This window comes from Petaurus breviceps, unplaced genomic scaffold (assembly GCF_028583685.1).
Source record: "Petaurus breviceps papuanus isolate PSGF00001 unplaced genomic scaffold, PetGlider_PUasm1.0 90925, whole genome shotgun sequence".
In the NCBI taxonomy this organism is placed as follows: domain Eukaryota; kingdom Metazoa; phylum Chordata; class Mammalia; order Diprotodontia; family Petauridae; genus Petaurus; species Petaurus breviceps.
In genome coordinates, this window is record NW_027187380.1 from 27,518,162 (window position 1) to 27,543,741 (window position 25,580).

At 36.3% G+C, this 25,580-nt stretch overlaps 1 protein-coding gene and 1 pseudogene across 8 annotated transcripts in view; both read right to left on the reverse strand.

Annotated features, from left to right (window-relative positions):
* TBCD (tubulin folding cofactor D) overlaps nt 1–25,580 on the reverse strand; it is a 572,945-nt gene that overhangs the window by 27,399 nt on the left and 519,966 nt on the right. For all 8 annotated transcript variants that reach the window (XM_069076616.1, XM_069076621.1, XM_069076618.1 and 5 more), the window contains 3 exons: nt 23,111–23,188; nt 3,188–3,277; nt 1,613–1,700 (listed from right to left, as the gene is read on the reverse strand). In XM_069076616.1, the coding sequence (XP_068932717.1) occupies nt 1,613–1,700; nt 3,188–3,277; nt 23,111–23,188 (256 nt within the window). The remainder of the gene's footprint in view (nt 1–1,612; nt 1,701–3,187; nt 3,278–23,110; nt 23,189–25,580) is intronic.
* Nucleotides 10,081–11,416, reverse strand: LOC138152306 (eukaryotic translation initiation factor 2 subunit 1-like; annotated as a pseudogene).

Genomic DNA, 25,580 nt, shown 5'->3' on the forward strand with positions numbered 1-25,580 from the left:
TGTGGTAGCTGCAAACCCTGAGGACGCTTGGGGTGCTTGCTGCTACAGGCTCCCAAAGCACTTCGCTGGCCAATTCCTGCCTGCCTGCTCTCATCAGGAGGTTAGCTTCTCTTTGTCATTTTGTGGGTTCTGTAGCTCTAAAGTTTGTTCACAGTCCCCTTTTACAGGAATTGGGGAAGGTGGAAGCTGGAGCCCCGTGGAAGTCCTGCTTCTACTCCGCCATCTTGACTCCACCCCCAAGTTTAAGCATTCTTAATGTAAAGACTAGAGCTAGAGAGAAACTGTGAAGTTCAAATAAGAGTTAAAAGAAACATGAATCAATCAAAAAGGAACTAAACAATCAAATAGGACATTCTAACCTGAGGATATGACATATGTGTCCCCTCTGAATCCTATCATCATAAGGGGTAATAGAAGAAGTCTAACTTGATGGAAGACCTGGGAGTGGTTCTGTTATATCTTAATGATCTTAAAAGAAAACTAGAAAGGGAAGAAAACTACAAAGGGAAGAGAAAGGCAGGTTAGGGAAAATTATGTCATATAATCAAGGTGCATGAGTAGAAATCTATGAAAATAAAGCAGAATAGAGTGAGTTTACTCACTCTCATCTGAATTGGTCAAAGAAGGGAAGAATACACACACACACAGACACACACACACTCTTAGCTGGGTAAAGAAATACATTTTACTCAACAGGGACACAGGAGAAAAAGGGGAGAATGGAGAAGGAGGAATTGAAATGAGGGCATATTGAAGAATGGAACCGTTTTAAGCAAAGCAAATTCTCAGTGACATACAAATATATTTAATAGCTTACTTTTGAGGTGCCTAAGAAGAGGAATCTGAAGAGGTATCTGTCAACTGTGGAATGGCTGAAAAAGTTCTGTTGTAGAAACATGATCGAGTATCATTGTACCAAAAGTAATGATGACAGAGATGGTTTCAGAAAAATCTGAGATTTCCTGATACAGAATGAACAGAACTAGGAAAATAATTTATATAATGAAAGATTTAGGCACACTGACCAGTATAATGATCATCTGAAACTCCAGAATACTAATTATGAAACATTCTATTTGCTTCCTGATAGAGATATGAAGAATGAGGCATGTTATATGTATTTCGGTGCAAATATTCATGCATGTAAGTCAGTGTTCACACATGATTATTTTCTTTTACATATGGTCAATGTGGATATATGTTTTACTTAACTAAATATTTATATTGGGTTGTTTCTCTTTCATTTTCAACTGGCAATTTGGGTGGACGAAAGAGAGACAAGTAAGATTTTTGTTGATTGAAAAAATGTTTAAGGGGCAGCTAGGTGGCACAGTGAATAACAGAGTACCGGCCCTTGAGTCAGGAGGACCCAAGTTCAAATTGGGCCTCGGACACACTTACTAGCCGTGTGGCCTTAGGCAAGTCACTTAACCCTAATTACCCTGCCTTCCCCTCTCCAAAAAGCAAAAAAAAAAAAAAAAGTTTAATTTTTTAAAAAGAGGTTAAAACAAAATATAGCACTGATTTAATAAAATACAATATAAAGTATCCCTTGACAAATGGTTTATCTCTATATTAACAAATTTCATTGGAAAATATGCATGATACTCACTATAGGGAAAGGGTGGCAAAGAAGAAGAAATAGCTGAAATAGGACTTTCTTCCTTACATCTCCAGGAAATTGAATCATCCCACAAAACCTAGAAACACAAGATTAGGCTATTAGAATAATCATACATCTAATCTTGTACCTTACCAAAGATCTGTCACCTAAAAATTTCAAAGCAGTCTGTCAAAGGCCTTCACATGGGAGATGCTGAATGTTGGAAAATTTATTGTAGAGATAATTTACAATTTATTGAAAAATTTATTGTAGAAGATAATTCATAAAAATATCACATGATACCAAAGCCCCTCACATGATGTTGCATTTTTTTTCCTAACTAAATGCTATGGGAAAAGGAATAGAAGGAAAACAGAAATCTCAACAAGTATTAATAGTGTATTCAATATCATTAAATTATGGGGCGGCTAGGTGGCGTCCCATAGAGCACCGGCCCTGGAGTCAGGAGGACCTGGGTTCAAATATGGCCTCAGACACTTAATACTTACTAGCCATGTGACAATGGGCAAAGTTACTCAAACCCCAATTGCCCTACCCCCCCCAAATAAAAAACATCATTAAATTATATTCATTAAGCAAGGAGGTTTCAAAAACTATTAGAAAGGAAAACAAATATTTTGACAAGGTTTTTTTTTTGCCAGTTAAATTCTAAGTTTCACAAAACCTAGCTGATAAATCATTTCTAATAGCTGAATTTACATTTATCTAGTAGAGAAGCTTGGTGAAATAAAAAACAAAAACAAAACTGAAAAGAAAAGGAAATCCTTTTATTTATTTTATTTGCTATCAATTGGGCAGTCTGAAGACAAAAAGTGGATGGTAGAAAAACAAAAACACAAGTTATCATTGTTTTGTGTTTAGCAATAAGGTCATACTCATTTTAACTTTACCTTTACTGTATCATATCAAAGATTTATATATCACATAATATATCTGGATTCTCTGAATGAGACTAAAATTTTTCAATAATAATTGTTACAATACCAAAACAAAAGTGGAGAGTGTAGACCCTTTCTATTTGTCAAGATGAAAATAAAACATTTGCTCAAAAACTTCTGTGGAGCTTGTAAAATCCTTGTTTCAGATCTAAATTGTCCATGCCTAGGTCAGGCTTTTCTAGGTATGGGTGCTGAATTTCCTCTACTATGTCCAACTTACCTTCCCTTCCAACTCTCCATTTCAAACTTTTCCAAAAAGCCTTATTATAGTCCTGGGAAACCTTGATTCTCTCTTAAGTAGGATCCATATTCTTAAATTGTGAAAGAAATCCACTTTAAAGTGCTGAGTACAAGAGCAGTTTTATGAATTTTGGTGGGTATGACTAATTAGTGTTATTTTGACAAAGGAATTTGTATTAATTGCTTAAATTGAAAGATGAAATATGAAAATGAAAGCTTTATAACTAACTGCTTACAGAATAAGATAAAAACTTCAAAATAATTCAGACAAGTTGCCTACCCAAGATATTACCTCCAAGACTTTTCTTCAAAGTTCTTGAACTTTGTTTTAAATACTATTATTTTTTTCTCTGCTCTCCTAGGCAGGAGGCACCTTAACACTTACACAGCAATGCCTGAGCGAAGCTTCTGTATGTCTTTGGATTTTCTTATCTCTTCTTTACAAAGGGAAAGCAGCTTCAGGGAAAAGGGATGGCTAGAGGAATGGAAAAGCAAAGTTACTTTAGAGATAAAATTCTGATATCCAGTGTATGAAAATAATAAACAGGTGAGCCAAAAGTTCCTACAGAGGTCCTAATGAAAAATGACAAATGAATCATACTATAAGATGTTTTCCTCAGTGGCTAAAAGATAACCATCTTATGATTAATAGTATGGGTACCTAGGTGGTGCAGTAGATAAAGCACCAGTTATGGAAATCTAACCTTAGACACTTAGTAGCGGCGTAACCCTGGGCAAGTGACTTGACCTCTGTTTACCTCACTTTCCTTGTTTCCCTGGGTTGTTGTGAGGATCAAATGAGATATCTGTAAAGGTTGGCACATATCAGGCACTAGGTAGGTGTTAGATATCATCAATATTTAACAGTATGTCATACTTCAACAAATATTAATGGGAGGAAAGATAGAAAACTATCGCTTTAGAGACAAAACTGAAACACATTAAAATCTCTGAATCCAAGTCTGTCACTATATAACTGTCATGTAATTACATAATTAGTTCTCTTCAGGTTTAAACCAATATTAGTGTATAGTGTGATACCATATAGTATATAATCATTTTAACAAAAACTAAGATACTAGAACATTTAAAAAAGTAAATATATTTTTCTTTTTTTTTTAATGTTTCTGGTCTTTATTAATTTGTTTACTTTTAGTTTACATGATTTAGTACCACAATTGCTTGAGTTTCAAATTTTCTCCCCCTACCCCCTCACACGCCATGGCAGCATACAATAATGTACGGGATTGGCAAATACTTTCACATTAGACATTAGTCAGGCTATAAAGAAGGACTGTATCAGATGGAATGAACAATGGGAAAGAGGAAACAAAGGAAAACAAGGAAAAGAAACACAGCAAGTAGTTTGTTTCCATTTGCATTCAAACTCTGTTCTTTCTCAGAATGTAGACATCTCTCTCCATCATGAGTCTTTTGGAGTTGTCTTATAACCCTGCATTACTGAGAAGAGTCCAGTCAATCAAAGTTGGTCCTCACACATACGTTGTGTCTGTAAATGTGTACAAATTTCTCCTGGTTCTGCTCTTCTCACTCAGCACCAGTTCGTATAAGCCTCTCCAGGCAAATATGAAGCTCCTCGTTTCTTATAGCACAATAGTATTCCACTACATTCATATACCACAACTTGTTTAGCCATTCCCCAATTGAAGGGCATACCCTTAATTTCCAATTCTTTGCAACCACAAAAAGAGCTATTATAAATATTTTTGTACATATGAGTCTTTCTCCCACTTCTATGATCTCTTTGGGATATAACCCTAGAAGTGGTGTTGCTGGGTCAAAGGGCATGAAATTATTTATAGCACTTTGTGCTTAGTTCCACACTGCTATCCAGAATGGTTGAATCAGTTCACAACTCCACCAGCAATGCATTAGTGTTCCAATTTGTCCACATCCTCTCCATCCTTTGTCATTTTCCTGTTTTGTCATGTTAGTCAATCGGACTGGTGAGATGTGGTACCTCAGAGTTATTTGGATTTGCATTTCTCTAATCAATAGTGATTTAGAGCATTTTTTCATATACTTATAGATATCTTTAATTTCTTCCTCTGAAAACTACCTGTTCATATCTTTTGACCATTTATCAACTGGGAAATGACTTGTGTTCTTATAGATTTTACTCAATTCTTTGCATATTTTAGAAATGAGGCCTTTATCAGAGACATTGGATGTGAAAATTCTTTCCCAATTTCTCACTTCCCTCTTAATCTTGGTTACATTGGCTTTGTTTGTGCAGAAGCTTTTCAGTTTAAGGTAATAAAAAATATCCATTTTACATTTTATAATGGTCTCTAATTCTTATTTGGTCATGAAGTCTTTCCGTCTCCATAAATCTGATAAACTATTCCTTGCTTTCCTAGATTGCCTAGAGTATCAGCCTTTATACCTAGATCATGGACCCATTTAGACTTGATTTTGGTATACGGTGTTAGGTATTGGTCTATGCCCAGTTTCTGCCAAACTATATTCCAGTTTTCCCAGCAGTTTTTGTCAAATAGTGAGTCCTTATCCCCCAAACTGGGATCTTTGGGTTTATCAAATAGTAGATTACTATAGTCATTGACTGCTGAGTCTCGTGTACCCAGTCTATTCCATTGATACACTACTCTGTTCCTCAGCCAGTACCAAGCAGTTTTGATGACTGCTGCTTTATCATACACATTAAAATCTGGTATGGCTAGGCCACCTTCCCTGGCATTTCTTTTCATTAATTCCCTTGATGTGCTGGACCTTTTTTTCTTCCAAATGAATTTTACTACTATTTTTTCTAGCTCTATAAAGTAATTTTTTGGTTAATTGATTGGTATAGCACTAAATATGTAATTTAATTTAGGTAAAATTGTCATTTTTATTATATTATTATATAGTTCAACCCAGCCATGAGCAACTGATGTTTTTCCAGTTAGTTAGATGTGACTTTATTGGTGTGAAAAGTGTTTTGTAGTTGTGTTCATATAGATCCTGGATTTGTTTTGGCAGGTAGATTCCCAAATATTTTATAATTTTTACAGTATCTCTAAATGGGAATTCTCTTTCTATCTCTTGCTGTTGGATTTCATTAGAAATATACAGGAATGTCAAGGATTTATGTGGGTTTATTTTGTATCCTGCAACTTTGCCAAATTTATTTACTGTCTCAAGTAGTTGTTTTACTTGATTCTCTAAGTATATCATCATATCATCTGCAAGGAGTGATAGCTTGGTCTCTTCCTTGCCTAATTTGATTCCTTTGATTTATTTTTCTTTTCTAATTGCTACTGCTAACATTTCTAGTACCAGATTGAATAAGAGGGGTAATAGTGGACATCCTTGTTTCACCCCTGATCTTACTGGAAATGCTTCTAGCTTATCCCCATTACATATAATACTTGCTGATGGCTTTAAATAGATGCTACCTATCATTTTAAGGAAGGCTTCATTTATTCCTATACTTTCTAGTGTTTTTAATCGGAATGGGTGTTGTATTTTGTCAAAAGCCTTTTCTGCATCTATTGAGATAATCATGTGGTTTCTGCTAGTTTTTCTGTGGATAGGATCAATTATACTGATGGTTTTCCTAATATTAAACCATCCTTGCATTCCTGGAATAAATCCTACCTGATCAAAGTGTATTATTCTCTTGATGAGTTGCTGTAGTCTTTTTTTTTTAAACAATTGGGGTTAAGCAACTTGCTCAAGGTTACACGGCCTGTTATTTCTGGGTGTAGTGCTAAGTATCTGAATCCAGATTAGATCCCCAGGTCACCCCGACACTGGGACCAGTGCTCTTACTCGCTGAGCCATGCTGTAGTCTTTTGCTAATATTTTATTTAAATTTTTTTGCAACTATATTCATGAAGGGAAATTGGTCAATAATTTTCTTTCTCCATTTTATCTCTTTCTGATTTAAGTATCAGTACCATATTTGTGTCATAAAAAGAATTTGGTAGGACTACTTCTTTACTAATTTTCCCAAATAGTTTGTAGAGTACTGGAATCAATTGTTCTTTCAATATTTGACAGAATTCCATGTAAGTAAATCTATCTGGCCCTGGAGATTTTTTCCTAGGGAGTTAGTTCACTGATGGCTTGTTCAATTTCTTTTTCTGAGATGGGGTTATTTCGGTACTTTACTTCCTCTTGAGTTAATCTGGGCAACTTATATTTTTGTAAATATTCATCCATTTCACTAAGATTGTCAAATTTATGTCCATATAATTTGGCAAAATAATTCCTAATTATTGTTTTGATTTCCTCTTCTTTGGAGGCAGATTCACCCTTTTCATTTTTGATACTCATAATTTGGTTTTCTTCTTTCTTATTTTTTATCGTATTGACTAAGGGTCTATCAATTTTAATTGTTTTTTTTTTTTTCATAAAACCAGCTCTTAGTTTTATTTATTAATTCAATAGTTTTCTTAATTTCAATTTTATTAATCTCTCCTTTGGTTTTCATTATTCCTAATTTAGTATTTAATTGGGGATTTTCAATTTGTTCATTTTCTAGCTTTTTCAATTGCATGTACTATTCATTGACCTCCCTTTTCTCTAATTTATTCACGTATGCACTCAGGGATATAAAACTTCCCCTAAGAACTGCCTTTGCTGCATCTCACAAGTTTTAGCATGTTGTCTAATTATTGTCATTCTCTTGAATGAAGTTACTGAGTCTTTCTATAATTTCTTGTTTGAGCTACTCATTCTTTAGGATTAAATAGTTTAGTTTCCAATTAGTTTTTAGTCTATTTTTCCATGGCCCTTTATTGCATATGGTTTTTACTGAATCATGATCTGAGAATGATGCATTTAATATTTCTGCCTTTATACACTGAATTTTGGGGGTTTTATGCCCTAATACATGGTTGGTTTTTGTGTATGTGCCATGCACTGCTGAGGAGAAAGTATATTCCTTTTTATCTCCATTCAGTTTTCTCCAGAGATCTACCATATCTAGCCTCTCTAAAATTCTATTCACCTCCTTAACTTCTTTCTTCTTTGAGGTTAGATTTATCAAGTTCAGAGAGGAGGAGATTAAGGCCCCCTACTAGTATAGTTCTGCTATCTATCTCTTCCTCTAATTCCCTTAATTTCTCCTCTAGGAATTTGGATTCTATACCACTTGGTGCATATATGTTAAGTAATGATATTGCTTCATTCTCGATTGTGCCTTTTGGCAGGATATAGTTTCCTTCCTTATCTCTTTTAATTAGATCTATTTTGCTTTATCTGAGATAAGGATTGCCACCCCTGTTTTTTTTTTTTACTTTAGCTGAAGCATTATTCTACTCCTAGGAATATTATAGCCAGGTTCCAAAATTCCCAGATAATGGAGAGAATATTACATGCAGCCAGGAAGAAACAATTTGAATATTGTGGAAACACAATCAGGATAACCCAGGATTTGGCAGCTTCTACACAAGAGATCGAAGAGCTTGGAATGTGATGTTCTGGAGGGCAAAGGAGCTGGGATTAAAACCAAGAATCACCTACTGAGAATCATGTTTCAGGGGAAAATATGGTCATTCTGTGGAACAGAGGACTTTCAAGCATTCTCGATGTAAAAACCAGAGTTGAATAGAAAATTTGACATTTAGAAACAAGAAGCAAGAGAAGCATGAGAAGGTAAACAGGGGAAAGAAACCATAAAGAACTTATCAAAGTGGAACTATTAACATTCCTATATGGAAAAACAATAATTGTAACTGATGAAAATTTTCTCAGTATGAAAACAGTTGAAGGGAATAGAATTATATATATATATATATGTCTATATCAGACAGCATACAGGCGTATGAATACATATGTGAATGTGTGTATATATGTTTACAGACAGACATAGATAGAGGGCACAGGACCAATTTAATAGGAAGGGATGATACTTAAAAGGTGAAATTAAGAGGTGAGAGAGAAATATAATGAGAGGAGATGGCGAGAGACAGAATGGGGTAAACTATCTCATATAGAAGAGGCAAGGGAAAATGGTTACAATGGAGGGGAAGAATAGGAAGGCAAAAGGGAATGGGTCAACTTTATTCTCATTGAATTTGGCTTGGGGAGGGAATGAAATACACAGTAAATAGGGTATCTCACCCTACAGGGTAGTAGGGAGGAAGGGGATGATGGAAGGGAGGGCAGGATGGCGGGAGAGGGAAGTTGGAAGCACCCACTTTTGAAAAGTGATGGGATGGAAGTAGAGAATAGAACTAGTGGGAGGTGGGATAGGAGGGAGGGAAATATAGTCAGTCTTTTACAATATATCAACTGTGTTAATGTTTTGCATAAACTACACATGTACAACCTATACTGAACTGCTTATCTTTCCAGTAAGGGTGGGTCATAAGGGAGGAAGGGAATGAATCTGGAATTCAAAGTTTTAAAATCAAATGTTTAAATATAAACACATATAGTATTAATAATACTATTTTACATGTAATTGGGAAATAAGATATACAGGCACTGGGGCATAGAGATCCACCATGCCCTACCGGAAAAGTCAAAGGGGGTATGAGAGAAGTTATGGGAGAGAGCAGATTGGAGGAGGGGCTATACTGTCAGACTGGTATTTTTGGGCAGTGGGTAGGGGAAAAACAGGGAGAAAATGTGTAACTCAAAACTATAACCATCAAATTTGGTACTGGACAAGAAATAGAGAGATTTATCACTGGAACACATTAGATGCCTAATATACAAAGGCAAATGAGTACAATAACTTAAGTGTTTCAAATATCCCCAAATCCCAGCTATTAAGGCAAACACTATCTGACAAAAAACTATTGGGAAAACTCAAATGTAGACTGGAGACACTAGGCACAGACCAACATCTATTGTATGAGGAAAAGCTCAAAATGCACATGATTTAGATATAAATGGGAAACAAAAGATCAGTAGAACCCAGAAGAAATTCCTTACCAGATCTATGGATAAGGGAAGCAATCATAACAAAAAAAAAGATAAAGACACTCACAGAAGTAAAACAGATAATTATGATTTGATTACATAAAATTAAAAAGTTTTTGCTCAAAAGATTCAGCTAATATTAGAAGAGATGCAGGAAATTAGGGAAAAAAAATCTTTGCAGCAAGTTACTCTGATAAAGGTCATATATATGAAACTCTGTGTGTGTGGGGGGCATGTGCATGTGTCTGTGTGTGTGTGTGTCTTATATACAGGGAATTGAGTCAAATTTACAAGAATAAGTGCCATTGCCCACGTGAACCCCAAAGAATATAAATAGGGAGCTTTAAGGGGAGGAAACCAATACTATTTTTTTAATATCCCAGAAATTTATTGAATGTTCTGCTTGAGTACAATGAATGTAGAAAGATTGGGACTGTTTGCATTTGGTGCTCCTGGTAAATTTCAAAGAGGAACCAAATAAATGGGACTACCCATCAGAAGTAGAGATGGAAAACCTCAGACCCAATTGTTAGATGATTTCAGCTTGTGAGGTTTTAGTCTCTAATGAAATTAGGTCACTCCCTTTAAAAGAGATCAATGTGTGAAGGGAGCCAGAATTTGGGAGGGCATTTCACATGTTGGTCTGTTGAAACATTTAAATACTTTGAAATACAAAATATTCAGCTTTGAAATTTTTGATACTGGAAAATTTTCAAGTCTAGGGTGTCTAAGCCAGAAAGAGCTGGTCTGTGTTCCTCCAGTTAGATGCCTTTTCCCAGAAAGTTAATCTTCAGCTTTGGCTTCCATTTCTTCAGCATCATCATCTCCATCCACCTCGGCATTTTCCCTCTCAAGCCTCTCCAGCTGTCTTGCAAGCTCAGTTTCATGCGTATCCGTGACCACTTTGGACTCCACCTGAACATTGAAGACATGTCTCTTCTCCTCAGTCTTTTCTTTGATGCCAGCCATAGCCTAATTGAGGACAGATAGGCCTTCTGTTCTCTCTAGGGTGGTAGTAGTCATCACATACCGAGGAGGTGCTATCAGGTTAATCTTGATGGGCATGTTTTCTGTGGAACAATTCAAATCAGCTCTTAGAGCTTCTTTTACAGCATCAATACCCTCATAACCATAACAAGCCACTTCAATATCAGCTTGAATTTTGACAGCTTGTGGTGTCAAGCACCTATTTATGTTATCAATCAGCACTCTTCTTGCATCTTCATTCAGATCCAGTCCATCCAGGATTGAAGGGTCTGAGCATGCATGTCTAAATGCATCATAGGCACTATATCCTGGTCTCTTGTACTTGTCATCAAAGACCCAAGCAGTTCTCTGGAATAGGCTCTCCAGCTGCTCATCCTTACTGTACTCTAACACTTCAGCAACATGACGAAGGATGCTATAAATAGTTTTGGATTTGGTGAATTCGTCTTAACATTTGATTGCTTCTTCTGGAAAAACTCTTCTTTTTGACAAATCAATATATCCTTTTTCTTTGTCCACTCTAATGACAACCACACATTCATTTCTGCCAGTTCGGATGAGTTTGTTAATGGAAAGGATTTCTCTTCTACACAGCTCACTGAGAAGAATCATGCCCTCAATATTGTTGTATTCCAACAGGCTGACAACCTCCCATTTCAGCAATGGACCATACAACCATCTTCCACATCTTCCACTTCAGGAAATTTGTGCTACAATTTAGACCTGGCATTCTGAAATATGTGTGTGAGGGTCCCGAACTGGGTCCCTACGCTGCTCTCTACACTACTGAGAAAAGCTCAGAACTCCGGCCGCACCAGAAGCTGCTGCTGGCTTCCCCAAACCAATACTATTAATAGTAATATGAAAAAAGGCAAATTAAAACAACTGAGGTACCACCTCACACTGATCAGACTGACTAAGCTGACAAAAACAAAAAATGACAAATATTGGAGGGGCCATGGGAAGAAAGGTACACAATGTTGGTAGAGCTATGAAGTAGTCTAACTCTTAAGGAAAGCAGTTTGGAACCATGCCCCAAAAGTCCTTGATCCCTTTATATCCTTTGACCACATAATCCTGCTATATAAGATCTATACCGAAAAGAAGAAAAGGACTCATGCACAAAAATAATTATAGCAGCTATTTCAATAGTGGCTAAGAATGGGAAACTAAGGGAATGCCCATCTATTGGGGAATGATTTAATAAATTATGATAGATGAGTCTGATAGAGTACCACTGAGTATAAGAAATGATGAAGGGGATGGTTTCAGAAAAACCTAGGATGATTTAAATGAACCTATGTATTGTCTACAATAACTGCAACAATGTGAAGATAAGCAACCATGAAAGACAATAGCTCTGATCAACAAAATGACTGATCACAACTTCTCTTCTCCTCTCCTCCTTTTTAACAGCTAAAGTGGACATTTGTTTTGTATAACTATACAGGGGTAAGGGATTTTATATTTTTTGCTTCAACAAAAGGTGATGACGTGTTCATAGAGGGAAACAATTTGAAACAAAAGAAGGAATAAAAAAATTTATGTGCTTTAAAAAGAAATGAAAAATAAAATAAAACAAATCCAGATACATATGATGTAAATTGGGGAACAAAACTCGGAGGGAAGGTATTAAAATTTAGACATAACAGAAAAAGATTTAAGAAAAATTTTTTTCACAAAATTTTGAGTTCCAAATTTTCTCCCCATCTCTCCCCTACTCCCCACCCCAAGATGGAAAGCATACTGATTACACTTTCCCCAGTCTGCCTTCTCACAAATCCTTCCCATCCTCCCCATCCCCTTACTTTCTTGTAGGGCAAAATGGATTTCTATACCCCATTGCCTGTATATATTACTTCCTGGTTTCGTGTAGAAACATTAAAAAAAATTTGTTTACTTATAGCTTACAAGATTCAGTTCCACAATTCCTTGAGTTTCAAATTTTCTCTCCCTCCCTGCCCAACCCCCACCCTGCCATGGCGGCATACAATTAAGTACAGGATCTGCAAATACTTTCACATTAGACTTTAGTCAGGTTATAAAGGATTGTATCAGATGGAATGAACAATGGGAAAGAGGAAACAAAACAAGAAAGAGAAACACAGCAAGTAGTTTGCTTCAATCTGGATTCAAACTCAGTTCTTTCTCTGGATGTAGACACCTCTCCATCATGAGTATTTTGGAGTTTATAACCCTGCATTGCTGAGAAGAGTCCAGTCTATCAAAGTTGGTCATCACACATACATTGTGCCTGTAATTGTGTACAAATTTCTCCTGGTTTTACTCTTCTCACTCAGCATCAGTTCATATAAGCCTCTCCAGGTAAATATGAAGTCCATCTGCTCCTCATTTCTTATACCACAATAGTATTCCATTACATACATATATCACAACTTGTTAAGCCATTTCCCAATTGATGGGCACCCCCTTAATTTCCAATTCTTTGCCACCACAAAGAGATGCTATAAATATTTTTGTACATATGGATCTTCCTCCCACTTCTATGATCTCTTTGGGATACACAACCCTAGAAGTGGTATTACTGGGTCAAATGGTATGAAATTATTTATTGCACTTTGGGCATAATTCCAGATTGCTCTCCAGAATGGTTGGATCAGTTCACAACTCCACCAGCAATGCATTAGTGTTCTAATTTATCTATATCCTCTCCAGCATTTGTCATTTTCCTGTTTTGTCATGTTAGCCAATCTGACTGGTGAGATGTGGTACCTCAGAGTTGTTATGATTTGCATTTCTCTAATCAACAGTGATTTAGAGCTTTTTTCATATGCTTATAGATATCTTTAATTTCTTCCTCTGAAAACTGCCTGTTCATATCCTTTGATCATTTATCAAATGGGGAATGACTTGTATTCTTAAAGATTTGATTCAATTCTCTATATATTTTAGAGATGAGCCCTTTGTCAGAGACATTGGTTGTAAAAATTCTTTCCCAATTTCCCACTTCCTGCTTAACCTTGGTTAAATTGGCTTTGTTTGTACAGAAGCTTTTCAGTTTCATGTAATCAAATTTATCCATTTTACATTTTATAATGCTCTCTAATTCTTATTTGGTCATAAAGTCTTCCCCTCTCTACAAATCTGACAGCTAAACTATTCCTTGCTTTCCCAGATTATCTAGAGTATCAGCCTTTATACCTAGATCATGCACTTATTTACACTTGATTTTGGTATATGGTGTTAGATAATGGTCTATGCCCAGTTTCTGCCATACTATATTCCAGTTTTCCCAGAAGTTTTTGTCCAAGAGTGAGTTCTTATCCCCAAAACTGGGATCTTTGGGTTTATCAAACAGTAGATTACTATAGTCATTGACTGCTGAGTTTTGTGTGCCCAATCTATTCCATTGATGCACTACTCTATTCCTCAGCCAGTACCAAGTAGTTCTGACGACTGCTCCTTTATAATACAGATTAAAATCTGATATAGCTAGTCCCTTAATTCCCTTGATATTCTGGACCTTTTGTTCTTCCAAATGAATTTTGTTACTATTTTTTCTAGCTCTGTAGTTTTTTTTGGTAAATTGATTGGTATGGCACTAAATATGTAATTTAATTTAGGTAAAATTGTCATTTTAATTATATTAGCTCAACCCAGCCATGAGCAATTGATGTTTTCCCAATTAGTTAGATCTAACTTTATTTGTGTGCAAAGTGCTTTGCAACTGTGTTCATATAAGTCCTGGGTTTGTTTTGGCAGGTAGATTCCCAAATATTATCTACAGTAACTTTAAATGCGATTTCTCTTTTTATCTCTTGCTGTTGGATTTCGTTAGAGATATATAGGAGTGCTGAGGATTTATGTGGGTTTATTAGAAACAATTTTTTAACATTTGTTTTTAAAACTTTGATTTCCAGATTCTCTCCCTTCTTCTCTCCTCATCCACCCCCATTGAAAAGACAAGCAATTCAATATAGGTTATACATGTGTAGTTATGCAAAACATTTCCATACTAGTCATACTGTGAAAGACTAACTGTATTTCCCTCCATCCTATTCCATCCCCCGTTTATTCTCTTTTCTCCTTTGACCCTGTCCCTGTTCAAAAATGTTTGCTTCTGATTACCCTCTCCCCCAATCTGCCCTCCCTTCTATCATCCCCCACTCTTATTCCCTTCCCCCCCCCCCACACTTTCCTGTAGGGTAAGATACCCAATTGAGCATGTATGTTATTTCCTCCTTAAACCAAATCCAATGAGAGTAAGGTTGATTCATTCCCTTTCATCTTTCTGCTCTTTCCCTCCTTTCTAACAGCCTTCTCTTGCCTCTTTTATGTGAGATGATTTTATTCTCTCTCTTACTTTCTCCTTCTTCCAATATATTCCTCTCTCACCTCTTAATTTTATTTTTTAGAAATCATCCCTTCATATCCAACTCACCATGTACCCTCTCTCTACATATACACATACACACATATATACATACACACAAATACACACACACACACACACACACACATATATATATGTATATATTCCCTTCAACTATCCTAACACTAAGAAGTCTCATGAGTTACAAACATCCTCTTTCCATGTAGGAATGTAAACACATCAATTTTAATAAGTTCCTTATGATTTCTCTTTCCTGTTTACTTTCTCATGCTTTCCTTGATTGTTGTATTTGAAAGTCAGATTTTCTGTTCAGCTCTGGTCTTTTCATCAAGAATACTTGAGAGTCCTCTATTTCATTAAAAGTCCATATTTCTGGGGTGGCTAGATGGTGCAGTGGTCCTGGAGTCAGAAGCAGCTGAGTTCAAATACTGCCTCGGACACTTAACACTTACTAGCCATGTGACCTTGTGCAAGTCACTTAACCCCAAATACCCTGCCCTCCCCCCTCCAAAAAAAAAAAAAGCAAAAATAGAAAACACAGACTACACACACAAAAAAAACACCAAGGACAAATCAAGGAAAAAACATATATTTAAAAAAATATCCATATTTCCCCATGAAGTATTATACTCAGTTTTGTTGGATAGGTGATTCTTGGTTTTAATCCTAGCTCCTTTGACCTCCAGAATATCATATTTCCAGTCCTTCAATCCCTTAATGTAGAAGCCACTAGATCTTGTGCTATCCTGACTGTGTTTCCACAATACTCAAATTGCTTCTTCCTGAAGGCTTGTAATATTTTCTCCTTGACCTGGGAACTCTGGAATTTGGCTATGATATTCCCAGGAGTTTTCTTTTTGGTATCTTTTTCAAGAGGCGATGAGTGAATTCTTTCAATGTCTATTTTACCCTCTGGTTCTAGAATATCAGGGTAGTTTTCCTTGATAATTTCTTGAAAGATGATGTCTAGGCTCTTTTTTTTAATGATGGCTTTCAGGTAGTCTAATAATTTTCAAATGATCTCTCCTGGATCTATTTTCCAGGTCAGTTGTTTTTCTAATGAGATATTTTACATTGTCTTCTATTTTTTCATTCTTTTGCATCTGTTTTATAATATTTTGATTTGTCATAAAGTCATTGGCTTCCATTTGCTCTATTCTAATTCTGAAGGAATTCTTTTCTTCAGTGAGATTTTGCATTTCCTTTTCCATTTGCCCCATTTTGCTTTTGAAAGCATTCTTCTCTTTGGCTTTTTTGGACCTCCTTTGCCATTTGAGTTAGTCTATTTTTTTCTTGCATGACTCTCATTTCTCTTCGCAATTTTTCCTCTATTTCTCTTACTTGATTTTCAAAATCCTTCTTGAGCTTCTCCATGGCCTCTGACTAATTCAGATTTTTTTTGGAGGCTTTTGATGCAGCAGTTTTGACTTTGTTGTTTTATTCCAGTCTTATGTTTTGATCTTCTTTGTCACCAAAGAACAATTCTATAGTCCGATTTCCCTTCCTCTGTTTGCTCATCTTGCCAGCCAATTACCTGACTTTTGAGCTCTTTGCCATGGTAGAACTCTGCTTCCAGAGTGAAGAATGATGTTTCAAATTTCTGGGGTTTTGTGGAGCTATTATCAGAGTAACTTCTAGGCTTCTGCCTCAGAACTGTGAGGAGGATTCCCTCTACACAGCTGCCACAAGTTCTGTGCTCTTCCTCAACCCAGGACCCCACCCAAGAGAATTCTGCCTCAGTGACAGCAAAGAGATTCCTGGAATTGCCCTTTGACCAGCCACTTAGTCCCCCCCCACCACCTGTGGGTCTGGAGCTCCAGAAGCAGTTGCCCTGCTGCTGCAGCAGTTGCCACCACCGCCGCCTCTGCCACCCTGAGGACAGGGGCTGAACTGTACTTTTCTCTCATTGAGGTACAACAGTTTCCTAGCTGACCTTTTACTTTTTCTTTAGCATTTATGGGTTGAGAAATCTGGAAACTGCCATATCTGCCAGTGATTCAGTCCCCTGAGGTCTGCTCCAGCTGGACTGTGATGGCTAGGTCTACAAAGGACTGCACTCCACTCTCAGCCTAGAGCAATATACACTGCCTGTCAGTCTTCCAGACTGATTTTAGCTGGACATGTATTTCACTCTGTTATTTTGTGGGTTCTCTAGCTCTAAAACTTGTTTAGAGTCATTTTTTTTACAGGTATTGGAGGTGGTTGGGGCACAAGCTCAAGTGGTTCCTGCTTTTACCCTGCCATCTTGGCTCTGCCTATGAAAAGATTCTTGAAGAAGGTAGGACTTTAAGAATTGAGGAATCCAGGAGGCAGAAATGAGGACAAAAAAAGTTTTAAGCATATGGGATAGTCAATGAAAATGCATGGAGTCAAGATAGAGTGTCTTATTTTCTAATTTCTTAAAATAGTTTGTGTAATGCTGAAATTGTCCTTTAAACATTTGATAAAGTTCAGCTGTAAACCTATTTGGTCCTAGGGGCTTTTTTCTTTGGGAATTCATTCATGGTTCATTCATTTTCTTTCTGACATTGGGTTATTTAAGTGATTTCTTGTTTGGTTAAAATGCGTACTGTGTATTTTTATAAATATTTATCCATGTTATTTAAGTTTCTGGTTTTAATGGCATATAGTTTTAGTTCAAGACCAAACAAGAGGTATATAGATTCACAGGAGGCAAAACAGATAATTTTATTATATAAAATTAAAATGTTTTTGCACAAGTTATTTCAGCTAAAATTAGCAGAAATATGGGAAATTGGGGGGAAAATCTTGGAAGGCTATTTTTCTGAATATAGGTCTCATTTCTAAGATATATATGTAATGGATTCTAATTTATAGAAATTCAGTAATTGATAAATGGTCAGAGGATAGTAACATGTAGTTTTCAGAAGTCCCATCAATCAATAGCTATTTTAAAAAATGCTCTAAATTGGCCTGGTGTGTGGCGTTCTCAAAGTGAGGATGTGATAGTGGAGCAGTGGTCCAGTGATATGGCTGAGGCTACATCTATGGCTACAGCCTTGGGCTCAAAGACTGAGAACACAGTTACCAAAGAGCATCTGTCACTGGACCTGAAGCTACAGACCAAATTTCAGAAGTGGGTGGGGAGTGTCCGCATGCATGGGGCTAATAAGTCAGAGAAACAGACTCTTGGAGTGGTGTATTTGGGTCATCTTCCCAGAGGGCTTTATGAACCTCAACTCAAGGAATAATACTTCATTCAGTTTGGAACTGTCAAAAGACTCAGGCTCTCCCAAAGCAAAAAGACTGGAAATAGTAAGGGCTATGGATTTCTGAAGTTTGAATCTGATGATGTCTCTGATTCAAACCTAGGCATATCTCACACACAAAAAAAAAACAAAATTATCTCTTTTTTTACAAGCTTAGGTCAACTAAAAATTAATTGGAAAGAAAAAACTAGCAAAGTAGCTGGATGTAAAATAAAAACCAAAAGGTCACTGGTGACCACTTATGTACATACAAAAAAAAAAAAACCAAACCTTTCAAGGACAAATTAGAAAAATGATATTCAAAATAATTGTAGAACATATAAGATATTTAAAAGTCAACCTATTAAGAGACAAACAGAAACCATATAAATGGAACTACAAAACACAATTTATAGGAATATAGGCCTCAAGAATTTAAGAACTATTCATTATTTTGGGTTGACTTATGATAACATAAGAAGAACAACAATACTACTCAAATTAACTTACTTATTTAAAACCATAAAAATCAAACACCAAAAGGATTATTTTATAGAACTAGAAACATCATAACAAATTTCATGCAGAAGAATAAAATAGCAAAAATCTCAAAATAGAAAGAACATAAGAAGGTCTAGTAGTATCAAATTTCAGACCATACTATAAAGAGTAGTACACAACAAAACAATTTGAAATTGTTTAAATAATAGAAAAGCTGATCACTGGAAATAATTGGGTACACTAGATGCAAAAGTAATTAAATAGAATAGCATAGTGTGTGATAAACCCAAAGACCTGAACTAGTGGTGCAAGAACTTACTATGTGAAGAAAACAGTTGGAAAAATTAGAAAGCAGTCTGGGAGAAATTTAGAACATACCATGTAACACAGTAACACTTAAAATTAATATACAACTTAGCAATTAAAGGTCCAATCATAAACACATAAGAAGATCAGGGAAAGAAATATATTTGGCAAATATGGGAAAGAACTTGACCAAGTGAGGAAAAAGTAGAATCAAAGGAGATGAAATGGATTATTTTTAATATAATATTAAGAATCTTTTGAACATACGGTATCAGTTAAGTGAGAATCAGAAAGGAAACTGGAAAAAAATTCATGAAGTAGAGGTGGCTAGGTGGTGCAGTGAATAGAGCACCGGCCCTGGAGTCAGGATGACCTGAGTTCAAATCCTCAGACACTTAACACAAAACTAGCCATGTGACCTCAGGCAAGTCACTTAACCCCAACTGCCCTGCCTTCCTCCCTCCAAAAAGCAAAAAAGAAAAAATTCTCTTGTAAAAACAGAACTATCTTCTAACCACAGAATTATCATGTATTGATTTCCAAAGTTATTATATTCATTCCAGAGGTCAAGCTCCTCAACTCTCAAAGCTATCTTGCTACAGACACGACAGACCAAAAATATACCCCTGAGAAATACCTTCCCCTGGTCTCCAGTTGTGATTGATGCCTATGACCAAGGTTGGAAGTTATCAACCTAATCAGCATATCTACCAGATAATCTACTACTTTTCCTACATAAGCTTTAGCATCTTTTCTGTTAAGTTGCAAGTTCCTTAAGGAGCTTTGCCTGCTGTAATAGCATAACAATAAACTTTTGCCAACTTGCCTTACAGATTGCTTGAGTCTATAAATTCATTCCAGATGACCCTGTCCAGTATTCTGGTCTTTGGGGTTTCCCTGAATCTCTCAAACTGTATCATCTTCACTTGCACTGAATTGGATTTAAGTGAGGAGGAGCTGTTCAAAGTCCTGAGCCTCACTCTCTCCTCCACAATCATCATAGTTCACTGGCAAGAAAGAGTCAAGGTGACTGGTGATGACACAAGACGCAGTGGGTGTCTTTGGCTTTTCTAAAGTAAGATCTTTCCTAGGCCTCAGTTTGTCTGAGGCAAAGTCCATTCAATGACTAAGAGTATTGAGTAACTAAGAGTATTTAGTAAGAATTGAGACAAAAAATGGTCTAGTTTACAATCACAATCTAGGAGGAGAAGATACTCAGAGTTTCTGGCCAGAACAGAAAATAACTGCTATTTGCATTCATTCTAAGTCATCAAAATGTAAACAATGAGCAACAGAGGTGTGGGCTGGGCTCTTATTGGGCATGAAAATAAAAGCCAGAGTGATATGGGGGAGGGGAATGTGTGTAGTTTATTCATTTTTTCATAGCCTATTTCTTAATTTTGAAATTTATGTTAGAATTGAGCTCTGCTCATCTCTGGGTAGGCAGTGATAGTAGAATATCAACATACCAAGTTTCAGACATTTTCCCCCTGTTCTTTTCACAGCTAGCTCCATGGGTCTCTAATTTTTTGCTTTCAAAGTGGAGTGATCCGGGGAGAGGTATAGTCACTAATCTCTCTGTCTGCATTTTGGTCCTTACCCAGAAAAGGACCCTTCTTCCTTGGGCCTGCAAGTGCTAGTACTCCTTTCCTCCCTGAAAAACTAGTCCCTGGGACTACAACCAAGAAAAGGGGCCCCTGTTCTCTCTGTGCCGTAGAGCTAAAACCAGTATTTGTGCTCCCTTGCAAACAAAAGTTTCCTCTTTCTCCTGTAACTATGACCCAGAAGTGAGTAATGAACAAATTTGCCTGTTTTTTGTGCAGTGCCCACACAGGGATCCCCCATAATATCTTTCTGACCTTGTGCACAATATACTTAGTTTCTCTGTGTGCTGAAAGCTCCTGAAACTCCTGTGGCTGGTGTAGTAGCTGCCTCTATGGGCCACAGCTGGTGTTGATGCCATCCTGTGCTGACAGTCAGTCTCCACCTCAGTGCCACAGATGTTTCCTTCCAACCTCCTATGCTGTCCTGGTCTGGAATGATGTCTAATCTGGATCTTTTATTGACTATGCTGCTCCAGAAGTCAATCTAATGTACTATTTTAAAGTTGTTTTGGTAGGAATATTAGAAGAGTTTTGGCTAGAATGCACCCTCTATTCTTCCATCTTAGCACCAAGTTTAATATTTGGTAATTCCAGACTTTTTCTTTCATTTTCCTTCATTATCCACTTTCTGATTCCTTGCCCTTTGATGACAGGTTAAGATGAGGACCAAAAGATACATCAGCCTCCTTCCATATTAGTGAATTCATTTTTCACAAGATGCAGTCTTCTATGTTCCAAGAGGGATAAAAAAATGGCCTCAGCTAGATGTCAGTTTCCTTTCCTTTAGTCCTAGTGGACTAACTTCCTAGTCCTACCACACATGCTGGTACCTTGCCTCAGTTCCCTGTTTTCCTTAAATCTCTGGATGATGGGGCAGCCAGGTAGCTCAGCGAGTAAGAGCACCGGCTCCAGTGTTGGGATGACCTGGGAATCAAATGCGGGCTCAGATACTTAGCACCCACCCAGAAACACCTGGCTGTGTAACCTTGAGCAAGTTACTTAACACCAATTGCTTTAAAAAAAAAATCTCTGGATGAGTACTGCTAAATCACAGTCTGGTACAGAAGCACTGCTCCAGGCACAGCAAGCTTTCACTTTCCTGTAACTCAAGTAGCTTTGCATGGTGGGGGCTGGGTTGGCAGATTTGAATTATATTGTTTGTTGCCTCAGAATGTAATGGTAGAGAGCAGGGGTGGGGAGTGGGGTTCACTAGTAGATACTAATTTGTTACCTTGTTAGGTTTCTTAGTGTCTTAAAAAAGAAATGTAATTGTATTAACTTTTACATTCGATTCTTATGTTGGAAAGGTTTGAAGGTGAGAGGATTGGAGAAAATGATTAGTTCTCTTATCTTGATGGCCATGAGACTCAGAACAATATAAAGGGAATTTGTACAACTATATAATAACTAGACTTATTAAGTGACAAATGTTTAGAGGATATTAAGAGATAATTTTCTGAAGAAATACAAGCTAACAACAATCACTTGGAAATCATTTATAAGTGAAACACAAATTAAAACTTCGAGGTTCTATATAATACCTATCATATTGATTGCTTCAGGGATTTTAGAAGACAGGCACACTTATGTACTGTTGGTGGACCTGTAAAATGGTCCAATCATTCTGAAAATTATTTGAAATTATACTCCAAAATTCACTACTCTGGGATTCAGTTCCTAATATGAACAACAGAGATGGTATGATTTGCACAGCTGATCATTCAGGATATTTTTGGGATCAAAACTGTAAACTCTAAAGAGCTACATAATGTGATTATTTTGGCTCTATTCTCTTCAGACCTAACTCATACTAATACTCTTTGCTTCAAAAAGACTCATCTTTTCACTGTTCCTTTAAGCACAAAGGTAATTTCTACCTCTATATCTTTGCTGATGCTGTTCCTTCAACTTGGAATACCTTTCATCCTTCTCTTGACCATTCAACATCAAATTCTTCCTCCAAGATCCAATTCAAGTGCCATTTTCTACATACTAACATTTGTCTCTGACTCCTCAGTACAGTTTAACATTCAATATATTTTCTCATGATATTGCTGAATTTCTCATAAAATTGCTGAATTAATTACCTCACCAACACTAAAAACTACATAGTAGACTACATGCTACACTTCTATTTTGTACTAACCCTCTCCACCCCTCTGGTGATCATCACTGATATATATATACCACCCCACCCCACCCCACCCAATCCCCTTTGGCAGTCCAATATAATTTATGAACTTCATTTTAGAATGTTTTTAAATATACATAATAAAGTATATGAGATTTTTAAAAAAAGAAACCAATTATAATGAAAGATAGTTGTCAATTTTTTTTAAAGTTCACTAACCCCATGATTAGAATTCCTATAACAGATTCACTGCTATAAATGCATTAATGCTTCTGGCAGAAATAAAACAAGATACATCAAGAAAAAAAATAGTATTTACTTTTCCTCAGTAGTAAAGATGTCAAAACAACCATTGGCCAACATCTGGTCCAGCATCTTCAGTAATGGTACAGATACCCTAAGAGAAAAAGACATGAACATAAGATTAACTCTTAAAATGCTCAGCTAAAGTGACACTTCCTATATGAAGCTTTTTCTTATCTTACTGCACCCCAATTCTAGATGTTGGTGTCCCCTCTCCAAAAAAAATTGCATTGCATTTATTTCAGTATCTTTTGTATTTATTTACATGTATACATATTGTTCTCTCCCTGTAGAAGAGAAGCTCTCCTTAAAGGCAGAGAATATTTTGTTTTTGTCTTTGTGCTCCCCAGTATGTAACAGTGACCGTCATGCAGTAATTATTAAATATTTCTTGATTGATTTGATACTGAACTTACTCTTTCACACTGCATGTCTGGATGTAAGATGACAAACTCACTTGACTGCAAGACAAATGCAATTTGATCTCACCACTTCCTCTGGCTTAGAGCTTCCACACAAGGAATCACTGACTAACCCAGTTAAGTAGCAGAAGTGGAGCAGATCTTGGAGGCAGATCTACCCCCATGAAAACAACAGAAGAATAATATCAGATTTTTTTTTCAAAGAAATGCTGAAAAGTTTAGCTTTAATATAAAGTCCAAAGTCTAGAAGTGGGCAAGTAGAAAAAGCCAAAAAAAAAAAAAAAAGAAAGAAAGAAAGGATCCCACCATAAAGAGATATTAGGATAGCAAGAAAGCCCAAGATACAAAAACAGAAGAAAAAAATTACTACAAAACAAGAAGTGTCAGAGAAAAACACTGCTTGAGTAAAAAGTCAACTAGAATTCCTAGAAGAGATGAAGCAAGAATTTTTTTAAAAAAGTTAACATTTTTATAAATAAGAGGGTTTTTAGGACAATAATAGGAAAGAGATGAGAGCTATGGAAGAGAGAATTGGAAAAAGCATTAGCAGCATGGGACACAGAGGTATAAAGGCTTGCCCAAGCTACAAATTCCCTGAAATTTAGGACAGACCAAACAGAACCTAATGATTCCATGACACAACAAGAAATATTAACAATAAATCAAAACACTGAAAAAATGGATTAAAAGTAAAGGTATCTCACAGCAAAAACAACTGACCTGGAAAATAGAACAAAAAGAAAAAAAAAATTACGAATCACTATTAGACTTTATGAATGCCATGACCAAAGAAAAGAGCCTAGACATTATATTTCAAGGAATCTTAAAAGAAAATTGCCCATGTCTCTTAGAACCAGAGGACAAAGTGGAAATAAAAAAAAAATTTCACTGGTCACCTCCTGAAAGAAAGTCCCAAATAAAAAACATGATAGCCAAAATCCAGAAATACCAGATCAAAGAAAAAATTTTGCAAGCAGCCAGAAGAAAGAATTCAAGTTCCCAGGAACCACAATCAGAATCAAATATGATTTAATTGCCACCACTATGAAAGACTGGAGAACCTGGAATGATATTCCACAAGGCAAAGTATCCTGGGCTTACAAGCGAAGAATAATTTATCCTGTAAAACTGAGTGTAATGCTACAGAGGGTCAAAATGGGCATTTAATAGAAGAGAGTTTGAAACATTCCTGATGAAAAGAACAGAGCTGAAAAGAAACCCTGAACTTTAAACACATGATTTAAGAGAAACTAAGGAGATAAACATGAACCACAATAAAAAAGCAAACAATGATAAATAGCATACACTGAAATACAGGGAGATGATACATATGTCCCCTCTAAACATTATCCTGAGGGTTCATTAGAACAAATCTAACTTAACAAAGTCTGGAATTGATTATCTTATGTCTTTATGAGATCATTAGGAAAAGAATGGAATGAGATGGGGCAAAGATTACATTAGGGGTGAGGGAAGTGGGGAGAGAAACCTTTGGGGAAATTATCTCACATAATCAGGGTAAGAAATAACATACAAACAAGGAGAAAGGAGTTGGGGCAGTCGGACCACTGAACCTCACTCTCATATGAATTTGTCAGAAGAAGAATGAATGCTCATGGTATGTACAACCACACCCCCCTCAACCCTCCCACCTTCCCAGAACTGGCCAAAGACATACATAGTACACAACTGGGAAATAGGAGGATGAATTTGAGGAACAATACAAACTATAAAATAAATAAATGGAGGGAAATATTTGTAACTCAGGCAGTAAAGGGGAGAATCTAAAGCGGGGGGGGGGGCTTATAAATTAGGGAATAGATGAAAAAGTTATGGTATATAAATGTGGTGGAATACTATTATGTTACTGTCTTATCAGCAAAAAACCAACCAGGATTCCAGAAGACTAATGATAAAACATACTACTAAGATCATTATATAGAGGAGTAAGAATAAAGATTGAGAGAAATTTTCTTTGGACATGGCCAATGGGGAAATTTGTTTTAATTAACTATATATATTCAAAATGAATTTTGTATTAATTGTGCTTTCAACTGGAGTGGG